This window comes from Phytophthora sojae (genome assembly GCF_000149755.1).
Source record: "Phytophthora sojae unplaced genomic scaffold PHYSOscaffold_3, whole genome shotgun sequence".
Taxonomy (NCBI): Eukaryota; Oomycota; class Peronosporomycetes; order Peronosporales; family Peronosporaceae; genus Phytophthora; species Phytophthora sojae.
Window position 1 is genome coordinate 1,567,469 of NW_009258117.1, and position 19,704 is coordinate 1,587,172.

The 19,704-nt window shown below is 54.5% G+C and overlaps 5 protein-coding genes across 5 annotated transcripts; 3 read left to right on the plus strand and 2 right to left on the minus strand.

Moving 5' to 3' along the window:
- Window positions 1–2,167: 2,167 nt before the first annotated feature.
- On the minus strand, window positions 2,168–3,142 carry PHYSODRAFT_410262 (hypothetical protein; the record flags this gene model as incomplete). Its single annotated transcript, XM_009524090.1, has 1 exon — window positions 2,168–3,142. A coding segment is annotated over one exon (975 nt), but the record flags the coding sequence as incomplete, so codon positions are not given.
- A 1,761-nt stretch (window positions 3,143–4,903) lies between these two features.
- On the plus strand, window positions 4,904–10,491 carry PHYSODRAFT_354222 (hypothetical protein). The gene is made up of 2 exons (XM_009524091.1): window positions 4,904–5,151; window positions 5,414–10,491. The coding sequence occupies exons 1-2, from the start codon at window positions 4,924–4,926 to the stop codon at window positions 6,914–6,916; spliced, it is 1,731 nt and encodes a 576-aa protein (XP_009522386.1). The 5' UTR covers window positions 4,904–4,923; the 3' UTR covers window positions 6,917–10,491.
- Window positions 10,492–11,844: 1,353 nt separating this feature from the next.
- Window positions 11,845–12,281, plus strand: PHYSODRAFT_298119 (hypothetical protein; the record flags this gene model as incomplete). The annotated part of the gene is made up of 2 exons (XM_009524092.1): window positions 11,845–11,986; window positions 12,067–12,281. The coding sequence occupies 2 exons, from the start codon at window positions 11,845–11,847 to the stop codon at window positions 12,279–12,281; spliced, it is 357 nt and encodes a 118-aa protein (XP_009522387.1).
- A 438-nt stretch (window positions 12,282–12,719) lies between these two features.
- PHYSODRAFT_490402 (hypothetical protein) lies at window positions 12,720–13,218 on the minus strand (the record flags this gene model as incomplete). Its single annotated transcript, XM_009524093.1, has 3 exons — window positions 12,720–12,789; window positions 12,875–13,011; window positions 13,057–13,218. 3 exons carry the CDS (start codon window positions 13,216–13,218, stop codon window positions 12,720–12,722), a joined length of 369 nt encoding a protein of 122 aa, XP_009522388.1.
- Window positions 13,219–15,661: 2,443 nt separating this feature from the next.
- Window positions 15,662–16,172, plus strand: PHYSODRAFT_497253 (hypothetical protein; the record flags this gene model as incomplete). Its single annotated transcript, XM_009524094.1, has 2 exons — window positions 15,662–15,830; window positions 15,889–16,172. 2 exons carry the CDS (start codon window positions 15,662–15,664, stop codon window positions 16,170–16,172), a joined length of 453 nt encoding a protein of 150 aa, XP_009522389.1.
- Between the last annotated feature and the right edge of the window lie 3,532 nt (window positions 16,173–19,704).

Below are 19,704 nucleotides of genomic sequence, written 5' to 3' on the forward strand. Positions count from 1 at the left end.
CGCCCGCTGCTCGCTCTGCTGGCAGATCGCTCTGTGTGAAGTGTGTAGTATGCGTGTGCGCCGTTAAAAATATCGGTCGCTGAGCCTTTCTCCTTTCCTCCTCCTCCTTCTAGCTCGTGGGTGGGTGGGTGGCGTGTGCGCACTCGGCCTCCAAATAGCAAGTGGCGTTACGGGGCGCGCTGGAAACGGTTGAAGTGACCATCACTCCGATTGCTACAGTAGTGGCCGGTTGGCTTTCCATGGAAGCGAGCTGTCGCAATGGGCCTTGCTTGCCCCGTGACCGCCGACGTGTTGAGGGGGGCAACTCGGGTAATGGGGTTCGACGGCACGACGGTCAGTGCGCCGCTGGCTCCGGCGCCGCCATTTCGACGTGCGTGCAATAGTTTGGAACTTCAACGGCCCGGACGTAGATGAAGCTAGCGCGCTCAAGAGCAGAGCTGGAAAAACCGGTTTTTGGGTGTAGGTTTAAACTGATTTTACTGGGTTAAACCAGACATCGTCCACTGTCATACTCACTCTGATGTATCACCCTCTTCACCCCAACGCATATATAAGGTGATTACCTTATTGCCGCTTGCAAATACTTTGCCCTCTAAAATAGACCTCTAGAATAGACCACGCCTGTCTCTTAATATGAGTGGACACGAGATAGGCGAGGGATGATTTAGCTTTATGCTTTGGTGGGGGCCGCTTTTAGGCCTAGAAACTCGGTTTGGCCCGTCTAGAATGACATTTCTGCGTTTCCAAGTCGTAGCAAAGCGTGAAACAGACCCCAACCTTGCATCTTAGACCTGTACTGGCGAGATATATAAATCAGACCTAGGTCTCAATTAAGAGCTTGCTAGACTAAAATCGAGATTATTAACGAGATAATAAGCATGCGTTGGCCAAAATATCTGCAAACGGCAATACTACTTAATATGTTGTTGTTCGTTCCGATGTGCATCACTGATGCAGCATCCGTTTCTTTAGGCCCGATACGCATGCACGGGTTCGCCTTGGCTAGTCGTCATCGTCACTTCTATTATGTACGACGAACCCGTATGCATCGTTGCTAATGCACTAGCGTCGACTTTGCAAGCCTCGATAAAGGTGCTCGTTGTCGCATCGAGGCGCACGCACAACTCATGAATGCCTTTGCCAAATGCAATGGATGCACGCACAGAATGCAATTATTGCTGATTGTGTTCATGGCTGACAGATTTCAATTGAAAATCACCAATTTTCCCCCATATTCCTCTTCATCCAGATTAAGACACAGGTGCGGATGCATCGCTTTAGCCCTGTTCTTCGTTGCTGGTTAAAGCTTCTTTTGACTGATAACACAGTGGCAGCGTCATTCAATCATAAGTCAGGGGCCTCTGGCGTTCTCCCACACAGGGCCAGTATGCCCTGTGTGGGAATGGTTACAACCCCACGTCGATCGTAATAAGCCAAACTCAGCTAAAACACGCCCCGCCGCAATATATCTATGTAATATACCAGCATCCTGTGCAGAAGCAACGAGGAAAGTCGCAGTAAGTAGTAACTATGATGAAGTTGAACCTAAAACCCAGCAAAATTCGATTGGTAGGTTTTTGAGTTTAAACCAGGGAAAAACCTAATGGTGAAACCCAAATTGCCAGCTCTGCTCAAGAGGTGTCTGCGACGTGTGCACACTTGGAAATCGGCTGTGCAAACCTTCAGACCCGATGGCCTATCGCTGTAGACGGGCAAAGAGTTCGGACCGGAAAAGATCCACTTGAGTTCAGCCCCGCGCAGCCATACAACGCGGCGCCGATGCGTCAAGTCAAACCAGCACCGTAGGGCGCAGGCGTCTCAGGCCGCATGGTTGCACGGCGGAACGGCGGCAACACCACCCGCCAGATTGCAGCTCCATGGCCATGGCCAGAGCCACAACCACCACGCCGAGCGCTTTGTTCGATATAAAGTTGGCTGCTGCTTTTCGCGTAGAGCACTCGCGCGTATGGAGACTGGGAAGGTTCTCGTCGATGGCCTGTATCACTTTCATGGAATCCTGGCGCTTGGCGGCGACGGGAGCAGCTCCGCCCACATCAGGGCTGCGGCTGTTGCCTTAAACCTCCAGCTGCAAAGCAGGACGAGTTGAAGCTGCATTGATGATTTCCGGGGTTTGCTATTGTATTTCCTTGTTTTTAAAGTTATCGTGGCGCCACGCGGCGATCTCGTCCTTGGTCTGCTGCGAGGTGCCGACGTGCTCGTGCTCGTAGCCGAAGCGAAGGCGGCAGCCTTCTACGCCGCAGTCGAAGCCCTCGCGCTCCGTCTCATCCTCGTCCGCAGCCTTCCTACTGCCCGCTTTACTCCGAGCCTTCTGCGAAGCTTGACGCTCACTGGTCAGCACGCTGCACTTGGTGAGCCACGGCAGGAAGCGGGCCTCCCAGAGCACCTCCAGCTCCGTAACCAGCGCCTTTGGGTCCAGCGCGATGGAATCCACACGCTCGCCTCGGCGGAACGCCGCCAACGACGGCACCGAAGGTAGCCGAAGCTGCCGCAGCGCGTCGTCATCGCGCGTCGCCATCACTACGTAGAACTTTGTACCCAGGAAGCGCTGCGCCACGGCGGACATCTCACCGCGCATGGCACGCAAGAACCCTGGCGACTCAGCTGCGGCGCTGTCCACCACGAGCGCCACGCGAGGCACCTCCGGTTCGTTCTGCAGCTCCTGCACAAACTGCGCCAGCGCCGCATCCAGCACTACTCCATATCCTTCGGCAGCGTCCTGCGCCGCCTTGTGCAGCTGCTGCTCGAACTGCTTGCGTCGTGCCGCCAGCATTGCCTCCACGCCAAACTCGTCGTCGCTGTCGTCGAAGTCGTCGGAATCCTCAGAGTCCGAGGCGGACACGCGCGGCGGCGGGACCTGAAGCGCGACCACCGAGGGATGCAGCACCGCAGCGCCTGGCGGCGGCGGCTGGAACAGTTGCTGGCGCATCCGCACAGCGCCCGACGTTCGGTCGTGCGCCGTCAGCACGGCCTTGAGCTTCATGGCCTTCTTGTACTCGTGCTCGTCGCGCTCGCAACACGAAGCCAGCGTCGGATCGAACGCCAGGCCCAGCTCGTCGAGGTCGTCTTCGTGGCCCTCCGTGTGCGCGTGGCTGTGCGCGTGGCCTTCATGGCCGCAAGCCGCGTGCTCGGCCGCCGTCGCCATCACTTCCGCGATCGAGTTGGGGAAATGACTTCGCTGCTTGAGTTGCCTGGCGTGTGAAGCACGCCATGCGCAACTTTGCGTCAGCCGTAATCGGGTGCGAAAAGGCACTTCCCGAATACAAACAAAAGCCACCTTCCTTTAGTGTATCGCTTTATAGATTCTAGAACCTTCGCAAAACAGTGTTTCTATCGCGCGGGAGCTTAGTGCTATTTATTCCACATCCAGCACTGCGATTGGCTTAGACATCAGAACCGGATTGGCAAAAAAAGGGTGCGGCGGCCCTGGCCCAGTCATCGCGTTTCGTCCACGAAATCCGCTGGTGGCCTCACACTCGAACGGGCCTCGGTCAACCGACGAGATCCGCGTCTCTGTGTGTGTGTGTGGCTCGGTGCTAGGCGCAAAGTGCTCGGTGCTCCATGCAGGCGTCTTCGTTGACCACGGCGCGTGTGGCGCGCTCCGCGTTGCGCCGCGCTTCCAGCGGCCTGCAGCGTCGCAGCCGCATGCAGCGAGGCGCGCTGGCCCTGCTGGCGCGCTCCAAGAGCTCGCTGGCGCCCGAGGCGGCCATGGCCGAGGCCGCGGCCGCCGACTCGGAGCTGGCCAACGACGACTTTGAGACGCCGCGCCGCCTCGCGGAGGCCGACTGGGCCATCCGCGCTCAGCAGCTGATCCCTCGCGCCACGATGGAGAAGCCGTACGAGCTCGCGCCGCTGACGCTCGGCCTTGAAGAACTTCTCGGCAAGACGGAGGAGGAGCTGGCCAACCCCGGCGAGGTGGCCAAGAGCGCGCGCTCCTACATTTCCGACGAAGACGTGGACAAGTGGCTGGAGGGCTTCACCATTCCCAAGGACCAACTGGCCAGGTGCTCCACGCCCGAGGAGGTCCAGGAGATGCGCCGACGTTACGCGCGCCAGATGCGTCTCGAGTGCTCCGTGTACGAGATGGCCATGGACAAGTACTCGAACTCGCACGAGAAGGTGCGCGCTCTGGGTCGCACCTCCAACACCAACGCGGCGCAGGACCTGATCCGCAAGTGGATGCCGCAGACGGAGAACTACATTAAAGCAGAACAGGCCAAGATCGGCTGCGGCAAGCACAGCACTGACAGCAACATATACGGTCCGGCGCTGTTGCTCGTGCCGTCCGATGTGCTGGCCGCCACGGGCATGAACATCATGCTGAACACGTGTCTGATGGAGCCCAAGGGACCCAAGTTTATCAAGCTGGCTCTTGCTATGGGCAAGGCTGTGCAGGAAGAGGTCATCTCGAGGAAAGAGGCGTCGGCCAAGCGTCATAAGGGTGACGATGACAAGTTCTCAGTGGCTATGAAGAAGAAGGCCAAGCAGGCCTCCGTGGAAACCCGCATGCAGGAATACATCGACAATGTGGGTGCCTGGGACAAGCGCCTGCAGCTCAAGGTTGGAGCCGCGCTGGTCGACTGCATTCAACGCACGTGTTATGTCCCTAATGAGCAGGGCGAGGTCTCGACGCCAGAGCTATGCGCGGCCAAGGGCCTCCCCCCTCCGGAGCCGGCCTTCATCCACAACTACGTGTTCGATCGCAACCGTCGCGCGGGTGTGATCCAGATCCACCAGAAAATGGCCGACACCGTCTTGGCCACAAACCCTGACGCTAATGTCTTGCCGTGGACAGCGCGCTATCTGCCGATGCTTGTGCCTCCTCGCCCGTGGACTGATGTCGTGAATGGTGGCTACCTGAAGCTGCGCACCAAAATTATGCGACAGCGTGACTCGGCGTGGCAAATGGACTGTGTGCAGCGTGGTAAGATGGACGGCATTTTGAAGGCTCTGAACCTCATGGCTGAAGTGCCATGGGTTATCAACAAGGAAGTGCTGGAAGTGGTGCTCAAGATTTGGGAAGATGGTGGCAACTTCGGCGATCTCCCTACGCGCACTGACGTTCCGCTGCCGGACCCCGACAGCCCCGAGTTTGCTGACGACCCGGCACTCTACCACAGGAATGTTCGCAAGGTAAGCATTGGACGCTGTTTTTGTTCTGCATGTATCGACGCAACAGAATCAAGCCCACATGATGACATCCTACGTCATGTGGGTTCAAACTGATTGCAAAAGCAAGCGGTTGCTGCTTGGAGGCTGTTGGGTATTTGCATCCCTTGAGTCATCCGAGAGGCTCCAAAATTGGAGCTTCGTGACTCACATACATGATTCAAAAGTTTATGCGCGCGGCAGCAAGGTGCTAACGAGCTATTGTATTTTATTCGTTAACCTACAGATCGAGCAACTGAACAGGGAGTTCCACTCGCTGCGATGCGATACGCTGTACAAGTTGCAGGTCGCTGAGGAGTTCAAGGATGAACCTGAGCTGTACTACCCGTACAACATGGACTTCCGTGGACGCGTGTACCCGATCCCGCCGAACCTGAATCACCTGGGCTCCGATCTTTCGCGCAGTTTGCTCATCTTCCGTGACCGTAAGCCACTTGGTGAGCGCGGTCTGAGATGGATGAAGATCCATTTGGCCAACGTCTTTGGTGTCGACAAGTGCTCGTTCGATGAGCGTGTCGAGTTTGCTGACGCGAACCTGGATAAGGTCGTGGCCTCTGCGAGCAACCCGCTTGGCGAGGGCGATTGTGCGTGGTGGAAGGGGGCCGACTACCCCTTCTTGGCTCTGGGCGTGTGCTTTGAGCTCAGACGTGCAATTGAGTCCCCCGACCCGACGAAGTACATGTCCAACATCCCCATTCACCAGGACGGCTCATGCAATGGCCTTCAGCACTATGCTGCTCTAGGTCGTGACTACAGCGGTGGATCCCAGGTGAACCTGGTGCCAGCGCCGCGTCCGAGCGATGTGTACATGGGAGTGGCCACGGAGGTGATGGCCAAGGTGGAGAACGATGCCGCGCTGGGTGTGCCATCGGTTGAAGAGGTGCGCGCAATGCTTGCTGGTGTGCCAGATGACGACACTGCTGAGACGAAGGCGCGCAGGATAAAGCTCCGCACTCTGCTTGACCAGGCGCAGAGGAAGAAGTGCGCCCAGTTCTTGAATGGTATCATTACGCGCAAGGTGGTGAAGCAGACGGTGATGACGAGCGTGTACGGCGTGACGTACATCGGCGCGCGTAAGCAGATCTCGGCGCGTCTGCACGAGACGTTCCTGACCAAGGGCCACATTATGGATGAGAAGCTGGAGGACGAAATCTACCATGCTTCTTGCTACTGCGCCGAGTTGACGATGGGCTCGATGGGTGACTTGTTCAACTCCGCGCGTGGCATCATGGCGTGGCTTGCCAAGTGCGCTGGCAAGGCGGGTTTGAGTGGCCAGCCGATGTCGTGGATCACGCCGCTGGGTTTGCCGGTGGTGCAGCCCTACCGCAGCAAGTCCACGAAGCAGGTGCGCACCAAGGTGCAGCACGTGCTCATGGTGGACAACGATGGCCAGCCGGTGAGCATTGGCCGTCAAAAGTCCGCTTTCCCGCCCAACTTCGTCCACTCGCTAGACTCGACACACATGATGCTCACAGCGCGTCGCTGCCTCGAGGACGAGAAGATCTCGTTCGCGGCCGTGCACGACAGTTACTGGACGCACGCGTGCTCCGTGGACATTATGAACCGCCGGCTGCGCGAGGAATTCGTGCACTTGTACGAGCAGCCGCTGCTCGAGGACCTGCTCACGGAGCTGCGTCTGCGCTTCCCCGACATGGACTTCGAGGACGTGCCGCAGCTGGGCGACCTGGACCTCCGCAGCGTGCTCGACAGTCCCTACTTCTTCAACTAAGTTCTCCTTCTCTTTTCGCAAGGGCTGGCCAAGTAGTAGCTATTTTATCACCCCTCGCTCGATCCGGGGGTTTGTCTAGAGTGTAACAAAGTTCAATCACAGAGCCGAGCTTGACCTACTACGACGTACTGCTTCTAGAATTGCTATGCAGCTGCCTACCGGCCATGCGATTGGAAGCTCTTCAATTTTATGAAGAGTTCCCTCGTACATCCCTGCTCGGTGCAAGTCCTGGCAGTGCCAGGACTCCTGCTAGGTTGCGAGAGTGCGGAAACACTTCGATTGCCGCGCTTAACACGGCTGTGCTGCTCATCGTTGGCCTTCTTGCTTGAGCGTGGTTGAAGTTGGGGGTATCGGACTACTACCGAAACCAAGTGGCATGTTGAAGCTGTCAATCAGCGTAGTGAATCCACACAGCACTTGTAAGCGTTGACACTGGTGCGACGGACCTTGTAAGGCAGCAGTGCTTGCATCATGGCGTGAACGAGTTGGACGTTGAAGCGCGACTAGAGCTCGCGCACGTTGAAGAGCAGCCGTGTACGCGGCAGCTTCAACCGCTTGATACCTTCCTAGCTTTTGGACTCATTCCCCAATTCTCCACGAGCTACTCGCATCTCCTCAAGCCTCCACTCTCACCGCCATGCTGCGCATCGTGTCTCGCTTCAACCAGCCCGCGCGCCGCGTCGTGCAGACCTCGGCCAAGTCGCTCGCCGGCGCGCACAACATGCAGTGCCGCTGCGGCAACTGCGTCCAGCACCCCATGGGCTGCACGTGCCCTCGCTGCCAGTCGCGCTCTTTCTCGGTCAAGTCTCAGTCGCACTACGACATCCCCAAGACGCAGACGGCCGTGATCTTCGACAAGCTCAATGGCCCGCTGCAGGTCCGCAAGGACTGGCCGGTGACGCAGCAGAAGGAACTCAAGCCTGGCGAGGTGCTGGTGCGCTTGGCGTACTCGGGCGTGTGCCACTCGGACCTGCACATCTGGAAGGGGGACTTCCCTCTCGACCCCAAGCTGCCCTGTGTCGGTGGCCACGAAGGTGCCGGCTACGTCGCTGCCATCGGCGACCACACGCGCTCGCACCTCAAGATCGGAGACGCAGTGGGCGTCAAGTGGATCGCCAACTCGTGTCTCGGCTGCGAGGACTGCCGCAAGGGCTACGAGCACACGTGCACCGAGGTGGACCAGCACGGCTTCACTGTAGACGGCTCGTTCCAGCAGTGGTGCGTCTCGTTCGCCGACCACGTGACTCCGATCCCTCAAGCTCTGCCCTTGGCGGCTGCTGCTCCCATTCTGTGTGCCGGTGTGACGGTGTACAAGGCCTTGAAGGAAATTAACGGGGTTTGCGGCGACTCGGTAGTGATCCCGGGCGCTGGTGGTGGTCTGGGCCACTACGCTTGCCAGTACGCGCGTGCCATGGGCTACCGCGTGATCGCCATCGACACCGGCGCCGACAAGCACAAGCTCATCGAGTCGTACGGCATCAAGGACTTCATCGACTTCAAGGACGGCAACGTCCGTGACAAGGTGCTGGCTGCCACCGACGGCCGAGGCGCGCACGCGACGGTGGTGGTGGCGTCCAACCCCGAGGCGTATGACGACGCGCTTTCGTTCGTGCGTCCGCACGGCGCGGTTGTGATGGTGGGGCTGCCCAAGGACGCCAAAGTCACCGCCGACGTCTTCGGCTCGGTGCTGAACGCGCACCGCATCATCGGCTCGTACGTGGGCAACCGCCAGGACTCGATCGAGGCGCTGAAGGTGGCTGCGGGAGGTGATGTGTCCACGAACTACTCCATCGAGAAGCTGGACAATCTTCCCAGCGTGTTCGAGCGCATGGAGGCCGGCAAACTGGCCGGCCGAGTCGTGCTCGACTGCGCGTAAGCTATGACTTTGCTTCACGTCGTCACTGGTACCGGTGATATTGTTGTCTGTATGGTGAAAGCTGAGGAAGTTGAAACATGAGTGCTTTCAATGAGCTTCTAGTTGTTGTTTACTTACTGTGTCTAGAATAGTATCTGGCTTTTGACCTGCGGAACAGAATCCTCCGCCCCTCGAGCCCGAGCGTCTTCTCTGAGAGCTGCCCATTCATCTAAGCGCTTCAAGTTTAGCGTGGGAGTTTCGTAAACGTACTCGTACCCTGGCGTTTGCAGAGCCCGCTCAAATTCTCGCCGAGCTTCATCAAGTTCTCCGCTCCGGATAAGGCACACGCCGGCATTGTTGTGGACGTGGCAGCTGTACGGATGAAGCTCGAGCAACTTGACGTAGTCTTCGCACGCCCGATCCACCTCATCCAGCCAAACCAGAAGCTTGAGCCGCTGGAGAGTCGACTTGAGCGTCCCCATGGGGGTGAAATAGTAAGCCAATTCCCAGATCTGCCGGCAATCGCCATCCACGCGCGAGCACCTTCCGTTGGTGACGAGGTATGTGCCACGCTGGTCTAAGATCCTCCAGTCCGTTGGATCCATCCTATTCACACAAAGCAAGTGTGTTAGCTCGATAAAATACGTCAGAACGATGCAATTCAGGAGATCGCACCGAAGCGAGTATTCCAAGAGAACATCCTCATTTTGCCAGTTCCCCATCATTTTTGTCGAGATGGAGAGCAGCGTACCAACGAGTACAAGACCTGCACCCATGTAAACGCTTTTCTGGCGTTGAGCGTGACGCCTACCACGCGCCGATCCTTCGGCTTCCACCACTTTGGCCCCAGTTTTGAAAAACCAGCGTGCCAGCGCTGCCCCTCCGTAAGGCACAGCAACAGTGCTACACAAGTAAGCGTATCGATCGCACCCGGCTGAAACCATCCCATGCTGGATAAGCCCCGAAACTGGCAGCACCATGACGACAAAGTACGCAAGTGCGAGGAGGTGCTGCGGTGCTTGTCGATGCTGGAACAGCCAGAGAGTGAACAGCGCCAGCGATGCCAACGCTACCAGCGAAAGCAGGTAGTCTGGATTGGTCACGCTCAGTTCTCCAGGTCGCAGTTGGTAGTGTGGGCGTAGCTTCGTGGGCCACACGATCTGGCGTAAAACCCAAATCGGCGTCGTGAGTGACTTGATCACGCGCTCGTAAAGTGTCAAGGACAGCACGTCGGCGTCACGGTGCATTCCCTCGTAATTCGACACCAGCATGACAGCGAGGAATGCAAGGAGAGTAGCGGCCACAGGGGCTTTCCCAGCGATGTACAGCCAACATTGTCGTGTGGTGGGCATGGGTAAATGAGGCTGCAAAGCCGCATACACCAGAACGTCGACCAGGAAGAAACCAACCGGCAGGAGGATGCACGCGCTCTTTGACAGCAGTGCGCTCAGATAAAAGACTGCAACAATAGCGAAATAGTTAGCAAACAACCGTCCGCTAGCTCCGATCAAAAGCGCCCACTCACCGCAACAGAGCAGGTCACTGCGTCCATATCCGCTAAACATGCTGACGCCCAATATTTCGTTTACACTTTCCACGTCTTTCGAAGCTCCACACAACTTCCGATACATTTCCTGTACGTACACGTAGAGCGCAAGGTTACTGAAGAGCGCGCACAGCGTGTACGGCTGCGCGGACGGCCACCCGACGACCTCCACGTGCACCGGGTGAACAGCAAACACCGTCGCACTGATGCAACAGCCGAGCCAATGCCTCTTCTCTCTTCGCCCTCGCGCTGCATCGTCCCCCTCAGCCCCCGACTTGATGTCCGAAAGCAATGCCAGGATATCGAGCAGCATCGCCGACGCTCGCGCCAACACTAACGCCGCCCCGAAATGCAGTGCGGCTGTCACGACCCGAATGCGCCACGAGTCGAGGCCGAAGGTCTGCACTTCCACCGCCTTGAGCAGCCACCCGAACGGCTCGTACACGTTGATCCGCGTCATGGTGAACATGGCGTAGAGGGTCTCCAGACTCAGGCCGCGCTGGATCACGTCGTTGTCCAGGAAGTTCTCCTGGTCGTCCCAGATGCGGAGGAACTCCCAGGCGGCGCCCGAGCCATCGCCGAGGAAGAGCGGCCACGTGTATAGCGCCAGGGCAGCGGCACAGAGGCAGAAGACCACTTCGCCCGAGGACAGCACGAGTCGCATTTGGCTCGAAAAGGATCCACGGCTGCAGCAAGGGGCGTGCGCGATTCGATTGGCTAATGCGATGATTTGATAGGGCTAGGGCGGAAGTTCAAGGTGTGTTGCCACCAGCGACTCACCACCAGCATGGCGCTGTTGCTGTTGCTACGTGTATTGATGGTGTTGTTGTTGGTACTGTTGTGCATCAACTGCTAGTACTGCCAGGTTTCTGGAGCAGAAGATGGTTCTACATGTACTGCAGCGATTCGTGGATGGACTTGACGCGTGCAGATTGCAGACTGTTGTCGGCCTTTTGAGTGGGATGCCAAGCGAAGAGAGCTGGCTGTCGTGCGGCGAATGCCATCGCGTGAGGCAGAAGGACTTGGTCGGAGAAGCTTCAAGCCCATCTCGGGGAATCACTGCGAGCCCAGGGTCGGTACTGTGCTTCGAGACTGACTAAGCTCCTCTTGCGTGGGATACCGGTGTTATTCATATGCCAGTGCAGAGGATTTCATTGCAGACCGACCCCTCGTTTCGCTGTCAACGGTACGCTGTATCTAGTACTGTTGTTATCCAGGCAGTAGTTAAAACCTTTGGGAGGTTGCGTACGATGGCAGGCTAAGCCTGCTCGAGTGCACGAGGGCGTTGCCGTTTCGGTCGACAACTCAATTATTTCCGATACGATTTAAAATAATTTGCAGAATATCAAAAACATTTATTGCATAAAATCTGGGAGATCAGACCGGAATCGTGAGTGGCCAGCACCCACGCGTCGTGCCCCGCCTCAAGTGCTCGGTCACCGCAAGCGTCCCTCCTTCTGCAGCGCAGTCGTAGCTCGCTAAAATTGCTGAAGAAACCGCGTAAAACTCCGCCTAAAACCGACCAAGATGGCGACAACCGAAGACCCCGCGTTTGCCAAGGGCATGTTCGTGACGCTCTGGCCCAAGGTAGAGCGCTGCCACGACTACGTGGAGCTGCTCCTGGCCGCCCAGGAGAAGCTGCAAGCGACGGTAGACAAACTAATTGCCGGTAGGATAAAAGTGATGCTAAGTTTAGGTAGCTGTGACGGTCTCACATTGATATGATACACTTTTGGGTGCTGGTTCCAGGTCTGCAGGAAGCGGAGAAGGCGGAAGGCAGCTCACTAGTGAGCTACGCAGACAGACTGAGGAATTTCCCGGCCAGGGTCGAGCGACTCCAGAAGAAGGTGGCCAGGATCCAGGACCGCCTGCTGGCCATGAAGGAGTCACGGAATCGCGGCGTGCAGCCCGTGACCACGATGTCGGCGGAGGAGTCGGCGGTGTACGCATCCCCGCTGTTTTGAGGAGGAACTCGGGGGGGGCAAAAGGAGCGAGGGGAGGGAGGCTGCAGTAGTGAGGGGCAAACCAGGAGTTGGCTCCGTCACTTTGCATTTTGGAAGTGGGTCTGCAGCCTCGTGAAGAGCGCGTACGTCCGTGACAAGGCGGGCCATGCGATTCAGCTCAAAATTTAGCACCATATAATGGCTGCTAGACACGCCCCGCAGCCTCACAGGATATCTTCGTCACCATTTTCTACGTATATAGCTAATGAACTGGGTATTTATGTTACTTACTAAACCGCGAGTCGCGCCAACGCATGATGCTATCGATTCCGATTGCAGTGTGGGAGCTTCGTAGCAACAATTACTCACCGTCACTAGCATGTAGGGAAGCCTGCGGTGTTGCTTGGTTGTTCCATTCACTCATACATTTCATCAGGTCTCGTCAATTAATTCTGATGCTCACTTGTCCCGTGCTTCTGCCTCCTTCGCTTTCCTCTGCAGCGCCAGCGTCTTATCCGTATTCCACGAGCTACAAACAGAAGCAACAAAACACCCCTACCACATCAGCCGAAAGGAGCAGCAGCCCCTCGCACCTCTCGCAGTGAGTGACGTACCTCCTGTCTTCAGTTGAAATGTTGGGGCAACGGAGCTGCGGGGGAGCAAATGGGGCGATTTTGGGCTTGCGAGCGGCTTCTCCCGTCTCAGTCTTCACTGCTTTAGTGGCTGGTCTTGACGTTTGCTCGTTCTTCCGCTTGTGACTTGGTGCTGAAGGCGTCGACCGATTGGTGGTCAGTACACTGCTCGTGTCACTGGCGAACAACTCGTCTGCAGATGGCAGCAGCTCCGTGCTGGGAGCTGCTGCGACTGGAGCCGATTCCTTTGTGACTGGACGAGCTCTGGGCGAAGATTCCTCCTCGGAGGAAGACGCGTACTCGTCGCCGAGCAGGAAGGACGCCATCGCCGCTACCCGTGCCAGTAGTTATTGTTATGCGTACACAAACCTTACACAATGACAAGAAAAGGGTAGTAAAAACTGAAATTTTAACTGCAATTTTTAACTAAGTATTGTGCCTTTCGTTTAATTTGCCGACAGCAAAATCGGACTTCAAGTCCGAATTTCATTTACTAAACAAGGGAGACAGTCAGTAATTCGTTATAGTATAGCTTCCCCGAAAATCGGGTTTCCTGCGCTTTGCTCCTTCGGTTTTGCTCTCGTTTTTCATTCGAGGTCCTGAATGGCGGTGATTTGTTCGCCATCTGGGACTTCGGCTCGAAAAGCGCTAACGTTGTCGCTTTCCCTCTCTTTCAATTGAAAAGCGGAGATCCCTCCGATTTTTCAAATCGGGGGTTGGCCCCCTTTATTTTAACTCGTATTAATAACCCTACCTCAATAGTAAAAGTGATAGTTTTTGTGTACTGTATCCGGTAACTTAGCACTCTATTGTTGGACGAAGCAACTTCAGCTCAAAATGTGTTACCAGTAGATACACGGGTGAGACCACTTCCGAGTACGGTGGCGAATAGTTCCTGCCGAGAAACTCAAAGCTCGAGGTTTGAAACTCTGGGACAGATGCGTCGCTACGGAGGCAAGTACTCAATTGAACGGATGCTGGCTCTGCAAGAGTTTACTCGAAAGGCGTCACCGATCCGAGCCACATGTGGTGATTATTCAGGATTACTCTGGTACTTGTTGCCTGCAGCGATTACTCGAAGTTTACTCTGGTAGTTGTGTTGGCTAGAGCCAACCATTAGATGCAGCCTCAGTGGAGCTAGGTTGTAGAGCAAAGAGCTTCTGCTTCATGCAGTCTCTCACTTTGCATTTTAACTTGCAACCAACAAGTATTTCAAGCAACAAGCAGCGGAAATTAACACACCACAGTAGTCGCCATCGCACCGCCACTTTTAACTCTCGCAGTTGTACTTAGTCAAGAAAGTGCTCCTCTCCAAGACCCAGCAGACAGGTGGAAAGCAAACTATGGATTCTGGACCCGGGTGGGAGTTATAAGTGTGTCTGTGGGGTTCCTATTCGCGACTCAATTCAATTCGGACCGTGGCTCGACATGCCAGCACTTTCCCCAAGACAGATGCTACTTAACGCTGTTGGGGTTGGAATATGCTTTGTCGCTATCGGAATGTTTGTATCGAGTACCTGGGTATTTCCCGATACTGTTGCCGGTGCTATGAGCTGTATTATTTATCGTTGTGATGGGAGCCGGAGCGTTTCGAGTGATACTTTCGCGAAGGGAGCAGCTTCGCCGCCTGAATAAAGTCGGTATGCTACAGGGGCTCATGTGTATCGCGTACCCATTATTTCAAGTGCTTTTCAACGAAGTGACCAACACACAATACCAGCTGCCGGTTGTGTTGGTGTTACCAATTTTCAAGCTCGTAATGAGAGGCGCGATGACATTTGCTGCGGACCACAAAGATGACATTTTACCCGAAGAAGAGATTTTCACCGTTGATTTCTTCGATGCGCTGTACCGGCCCACGTGCATGCAGACACTGTCCACGCCTTCATTGGTGGTGACAATCAGCGTCGACCTTATTCAGACGGCGCTGGAGTTGTATGAGCCCAATCAACGCACGCAGAGTATTTTCACACGTCGTCAGACAACGGCAGGTATTGCTAATACTGATCACAACAGCAACCTGCTCTCGACACTCCCCCCCCAGCACCAACGCCTCCGCCACAACAACAGTCGCCTGAGAGGCACTCTCCACGAACTCTTGAGTTTGTCGAGACCTACGGAGACCGTGACGACGACCTGTTCGATTCCGACTAAGTCCCCTTGCCAAATCGGATTCTCTGAAATTTTACGGGAGTCGTAACGCGTCGTCGTTCCCGAGCAACTCGCCGGCGTCAACGCAGTGAAGAGACCAACACGACTGCAGCTAGCCCCGGTGGTCCAGACTTGAATGCACCTTCATCGCACGATGACAGCAGCGAGGAGGACCAGTACGAAGGCAGCGACAATAATTCGGACCCAGACGATTCGGACCAAGACGTGTCGTCGGAGATTTCAGAAAGCGAGAAGGCCGCCCCAACAGTACGACAAAGCCTGACTATTGATGGGACGCTCGAACACCCAGTACGCTTTGAGTCTCTAGCCGAGGCTCGAGGGGTTCTCGACGGGCTCGAGAACGCAAGATTCGCGCTGTCAAACAACAACAGTGTCACCAAACGTCTCTGGTGTACTTCTCATGTTGATTGCACAGCTGAGACACGTATCACTCTTGATCCCGACGGCAAGTTTCGGTTGTCGCGTAGTGGTATGCATACGGCAATTGTGGCACCGATTGAGACACAGCGGACGGGAATTCACACGCCATTACTTCCGGAAATCGACGGTTTGCTGCTGGGAGGCTAAGGTCCCAAAAAGTGTTTGAATACCCTACGCATGAAGTACGGTCTCTCCGAAGAAGTTATCGCCTTGCTGCCATCAGCTTCTCAAGTCAAAAACAGAGCACACCGACTGCGGAGACGGGGGGATTTCGACATTACCACCTACGCTGATGTCATGGTTTGGGCGACGCCAAGACTCTGCACAACCCCAGCAGCATTTTTTGGTCATATGCGCTACAATCGCGAGCGGGACGCTAGGCGCATCGCTCGCCAACCCTTGAGTTTCAAATGAGCTCATAGTGCTGTACTGCTTCACCGACACAATCGACAGTGGTGACACCTCGGTCGGAATCATCTTCACTTCGCGAGGGCTTTTTCGAACAGCTCCCCGAACAGTGGCAGGTCAAAATGACGAGATGCTCGGGGTCACAGATGGAACATACAAGCTTCACTTCGGTGGTAGGACGCTTGTGTCTTTTGGCACATTTGGACTTCGTTACACCGCTTTGCACGCGTATCAACAGAAGTTTTACCCGATGGCATTCATGTTCGTCAGGACGAATTAGAATCCGATTGAATCGCACCACCACAGCATCAAGACTACTGCAGTGAATCAGCTGCGGGCTTGAACAGGGCATGTGCTTGCGTCGACTCTACCGAAAATCCTGGTCGAGTGCGCGATGGAAATCGGGTCGGAGCCTATGCAGCACTTTGCCGCTGGACCCGTTTCCGCAGAGGTTCTAGAAGCTGGTGTATTTCTCTGCAACGACGACAACCATTTCCCGACTCACAAACGCAAGTCGCGCAGAGCAATCCGCAACATCCAGACGTATTACTTCAACCAGAGATACTACATCGTCCGGGACGACAATGTGCATGGATTGAAGGTGAACGCGAGCCGAACAAAGACCTATGAGAGCTCGCTCAGCGGATCCCTCAAGGATGATGAAATTGTGGAGAATGTCCAGCTTCGATACCTCTCACTGCACAAGGTGACGGTGTTGGATCGACTTCCGTATGAGCACGACTGGAACTCTCCGTTGTGGTCCCTGGAGGAGATCAACACCATCAAAAAAAAGTTCAAGTGTGACTGCAAAGATTTCTACCAGACGGGGTGGCTGTGTGCTCATGTACTAGCATGCCTTCACCTCGTTGACAATCTTGATTTGACGGTGATGCTTCGAGGGCTCCCAGCTCACAGGCCTCCCGGTAGACCGCGCAAGAAAAACAAATGCCTCCAGCGAGATGGTGTGAGAACATCCCAATACTTCGTCGATGCCCTGGTGAAACGACTTGTGGACAAGCCAGCAAGTGTTATCAACTGGAGCGTGCTAATCGAAAAGACAGTTACCGAGGCGGATGGCGAGGAGTCTCAGCGGACCTATGTTGACAAGATTAAACCCCCCCTTCACTCGTGGAGGAAAGCGGTTCTGGGAGATCACGTACGAGGATCAAGACGAGGTGACTGTCCTGGAAGTTGAAGCTCTTGCAAGGACGATCAATTTCTCCTTCCAAATGGGGCACAACATTGTTCCCAACTAATGCATATCTTCGACACAACAGCGGTAGCGTGAAGCTTCAGCAGAATAGCAAGTGGACGACATAAGGCTAGACGTAGTGAGCACATCGGGTGTTACGAACTAGGGACCGAGTAACCCGGATATTTGTTTTACATTTTTCAATAAATGCAATATAACCCTTGTGAATGCAATAACACCATCGAAATGAAATCTAGCCAATAATAAATGAAAAGCAGACTTTTTGACTATAAATGGAAAGTAGCCGCTGAAAGAATGAGAAAAAAACCGCGCCCAAATCTAACTACGGGTTCTGGGTCCGCGTTGGCCTAATTGGCGTGTGCGCAAACTATTTGCTCGTAAACCAAGTCCAGGCATGGATTGGCGCTTTCTTCAAGGCAGCTGCTGGCATCGAGCTTATGTGTCGGTGTCATTTTTACTTGTGTGGGGATGATAACAGCAGCGTTCTGGGTGTTTCCCGTACCGTTTTTATGTACATAGTCATGAGTGTTTACTGGGACAGGCAGAAATATTCCTGCAGTTATTGGAGCGCAAGCTTTTCGGGCACTTCTGTCGCGACGCGAGCATCTCCGTCGGGCGAATAAAGTTGGCATCTTGCTGGTATTGATGCTGGTGACATATCCAGCTATCCAGGTCCTTTACGGACTAATAAGGCGAACAATCTACGAAATAAGCATTCTGGTGCTGCTCATTATTTTCAAAATCGCCACGAACCTCCGTGCTGCGTCTCATGTGGAGGACATCATACTCGAGCAGGTCATATTCACGGTCGATTTCTTCCATGCGCTGTACCTAGCAACATTTATGCCGGGTTTGGTGACAAGTTCAGTGATTGGCATCCTGATTTTCGATCTCGTGGATACATCGATCGAGTTACGCGAGCTCTATCATCGGATACAGAGTGCTTTATTGAAGCTACGTGGGCTGAGTATGAGCATCGATGTTGATGATAACAACAACGATCTGCTGTCCGCAGTCCGATCGCTGTGCTACTCCTCCGAAATGATTCAAACGCAGCAAATCCGAGTCCACTCCTGCGTTTATCATCAGTTGTCAAACGAAGGGAGACCTCTACTGCAAAAATTCGAAAGTCATTCGATTCAGCTTCGCGACACCACCGATTCCTGGCCCCCGCCACAGTACTATTGCACTCCCCGACAGTGGATTTGGCCCAAAACGAACGAAGGCGCAGCCAATCGATTGATGGAAAATCGCACGTTCTTCTGGGGAGCCTCTAGAGTGCGTGATCCCCGCACTATACGGCGGCTTTGTTTTGGTGATGGTTCACTTGCCTATATCATGCGGAAATGGAGGGCATCACCCGCGATAACGTCAACGACAAAGTCTTCCGAATGTTCTTGTACACTTTGCTGGAGTTCGCGTCATTTGTGGCGCTAGCGGTTGTCATGTGGCGGAATTGTCGAATTCAAGCGCTGTACCAGTAGGCATTTGTGTTAGAGACGCAGAAGTCGTTGATCCTATCCAAATTGGTGTCACTCATATTGGTGACGCTTACGTTCCGTGTCGTACACTTCGGTGCGTTTACCAGCGAGCACGATCTATGTTTTGGCATGACTCTAACAATGCTTATGATGAAGGATCCGACTTCTCTTTTCAGTTTGAATGGGTCAAACATGCGTACTGACGAAGCGGCTGGAGCTAGGTTTGAAAAATTAATCGTGCTTTGGATTATAGCTACCGAATTGCCGAAATGCTAGCCAAGTAGTGGACAATTCAACATGAATAAATAATGTGTGGCTTATACACTACGTATGTATTAGTATATAGTACCTATAGCATACTCACTTTAACTACTCATTTCCCACTGCTTGCGACAACATTCGTAAATTCTGGCTCTCCCCGCCTCTACAAGCGTACACCTTGCCTTACCTTGGTCCAGTTTTTAAACTAAATAGGCGTGAATAATTACGATTTCTCAGTACGTGTATTTGCGGTACATATTACGACAAGTCGTAGCTTAATTGTGTAGCCGTTCTCGTTCGGGCTTGTTCCTTAGGCGCTCCATTCAGGCACCAGCAGGCCGAGATCTTGGACGTCCCAGCTCAGGAATGACGACAAGAGCAGCGTGAAATTGACGAGTTTTGCGAGCAGGTTGCCGAACACGGCGTCAGTTGTAGATGTGTAGTTGACCATTGCCGCTTAAGTTGGCTGAAACTGTACTTACCTGAGAGCAAGTTGTAGAATGAGGAAGATTGAACTTGGTGCACAAACAGTTAGGTTAAACGCCCACCGCTTCTCCCTCCATACCCGATGGTATTCTAACTTGGCTGTTGTTATCAGTATTTGTTGTCGGTAGTATATCAGCCACAATGGACATCTCTTTAATGGATTTATCGTATCTGCCAACGCGGATATTTCGATAATTTAGCTGTACACGGAGTATTTGAGTGCAATATTTTACGACCAGCTAATGTGAAATGCTACGAGTGAACTAACATATCTTTGACAGGCAGGTGAGCGCCACCTATTGCTAGTACGGACCATCGTATCCCTCTGATTCGACGTGCTGGTCCATGGTCTAGTGGCCAAGTCTACGAAT

Excerpts from the sequence above, each read along its gene's own strand:
- PHYSODRAFT_354222 (XM_009524091.1), top strand. The coding sequence starts at position 4,924 with ATGGACTGTGTGCAGCGTGGTAAGATGGACGGCATTTTGAAGGCTCTG. Across the intron at positions 5,152-5,413 it reads ACCACAGGAATGTTCGCAAG|ATCGAGCAACTGAACAGGGA; the intron begins GTAAGCATTGGA and ends GTTAACCTACAG.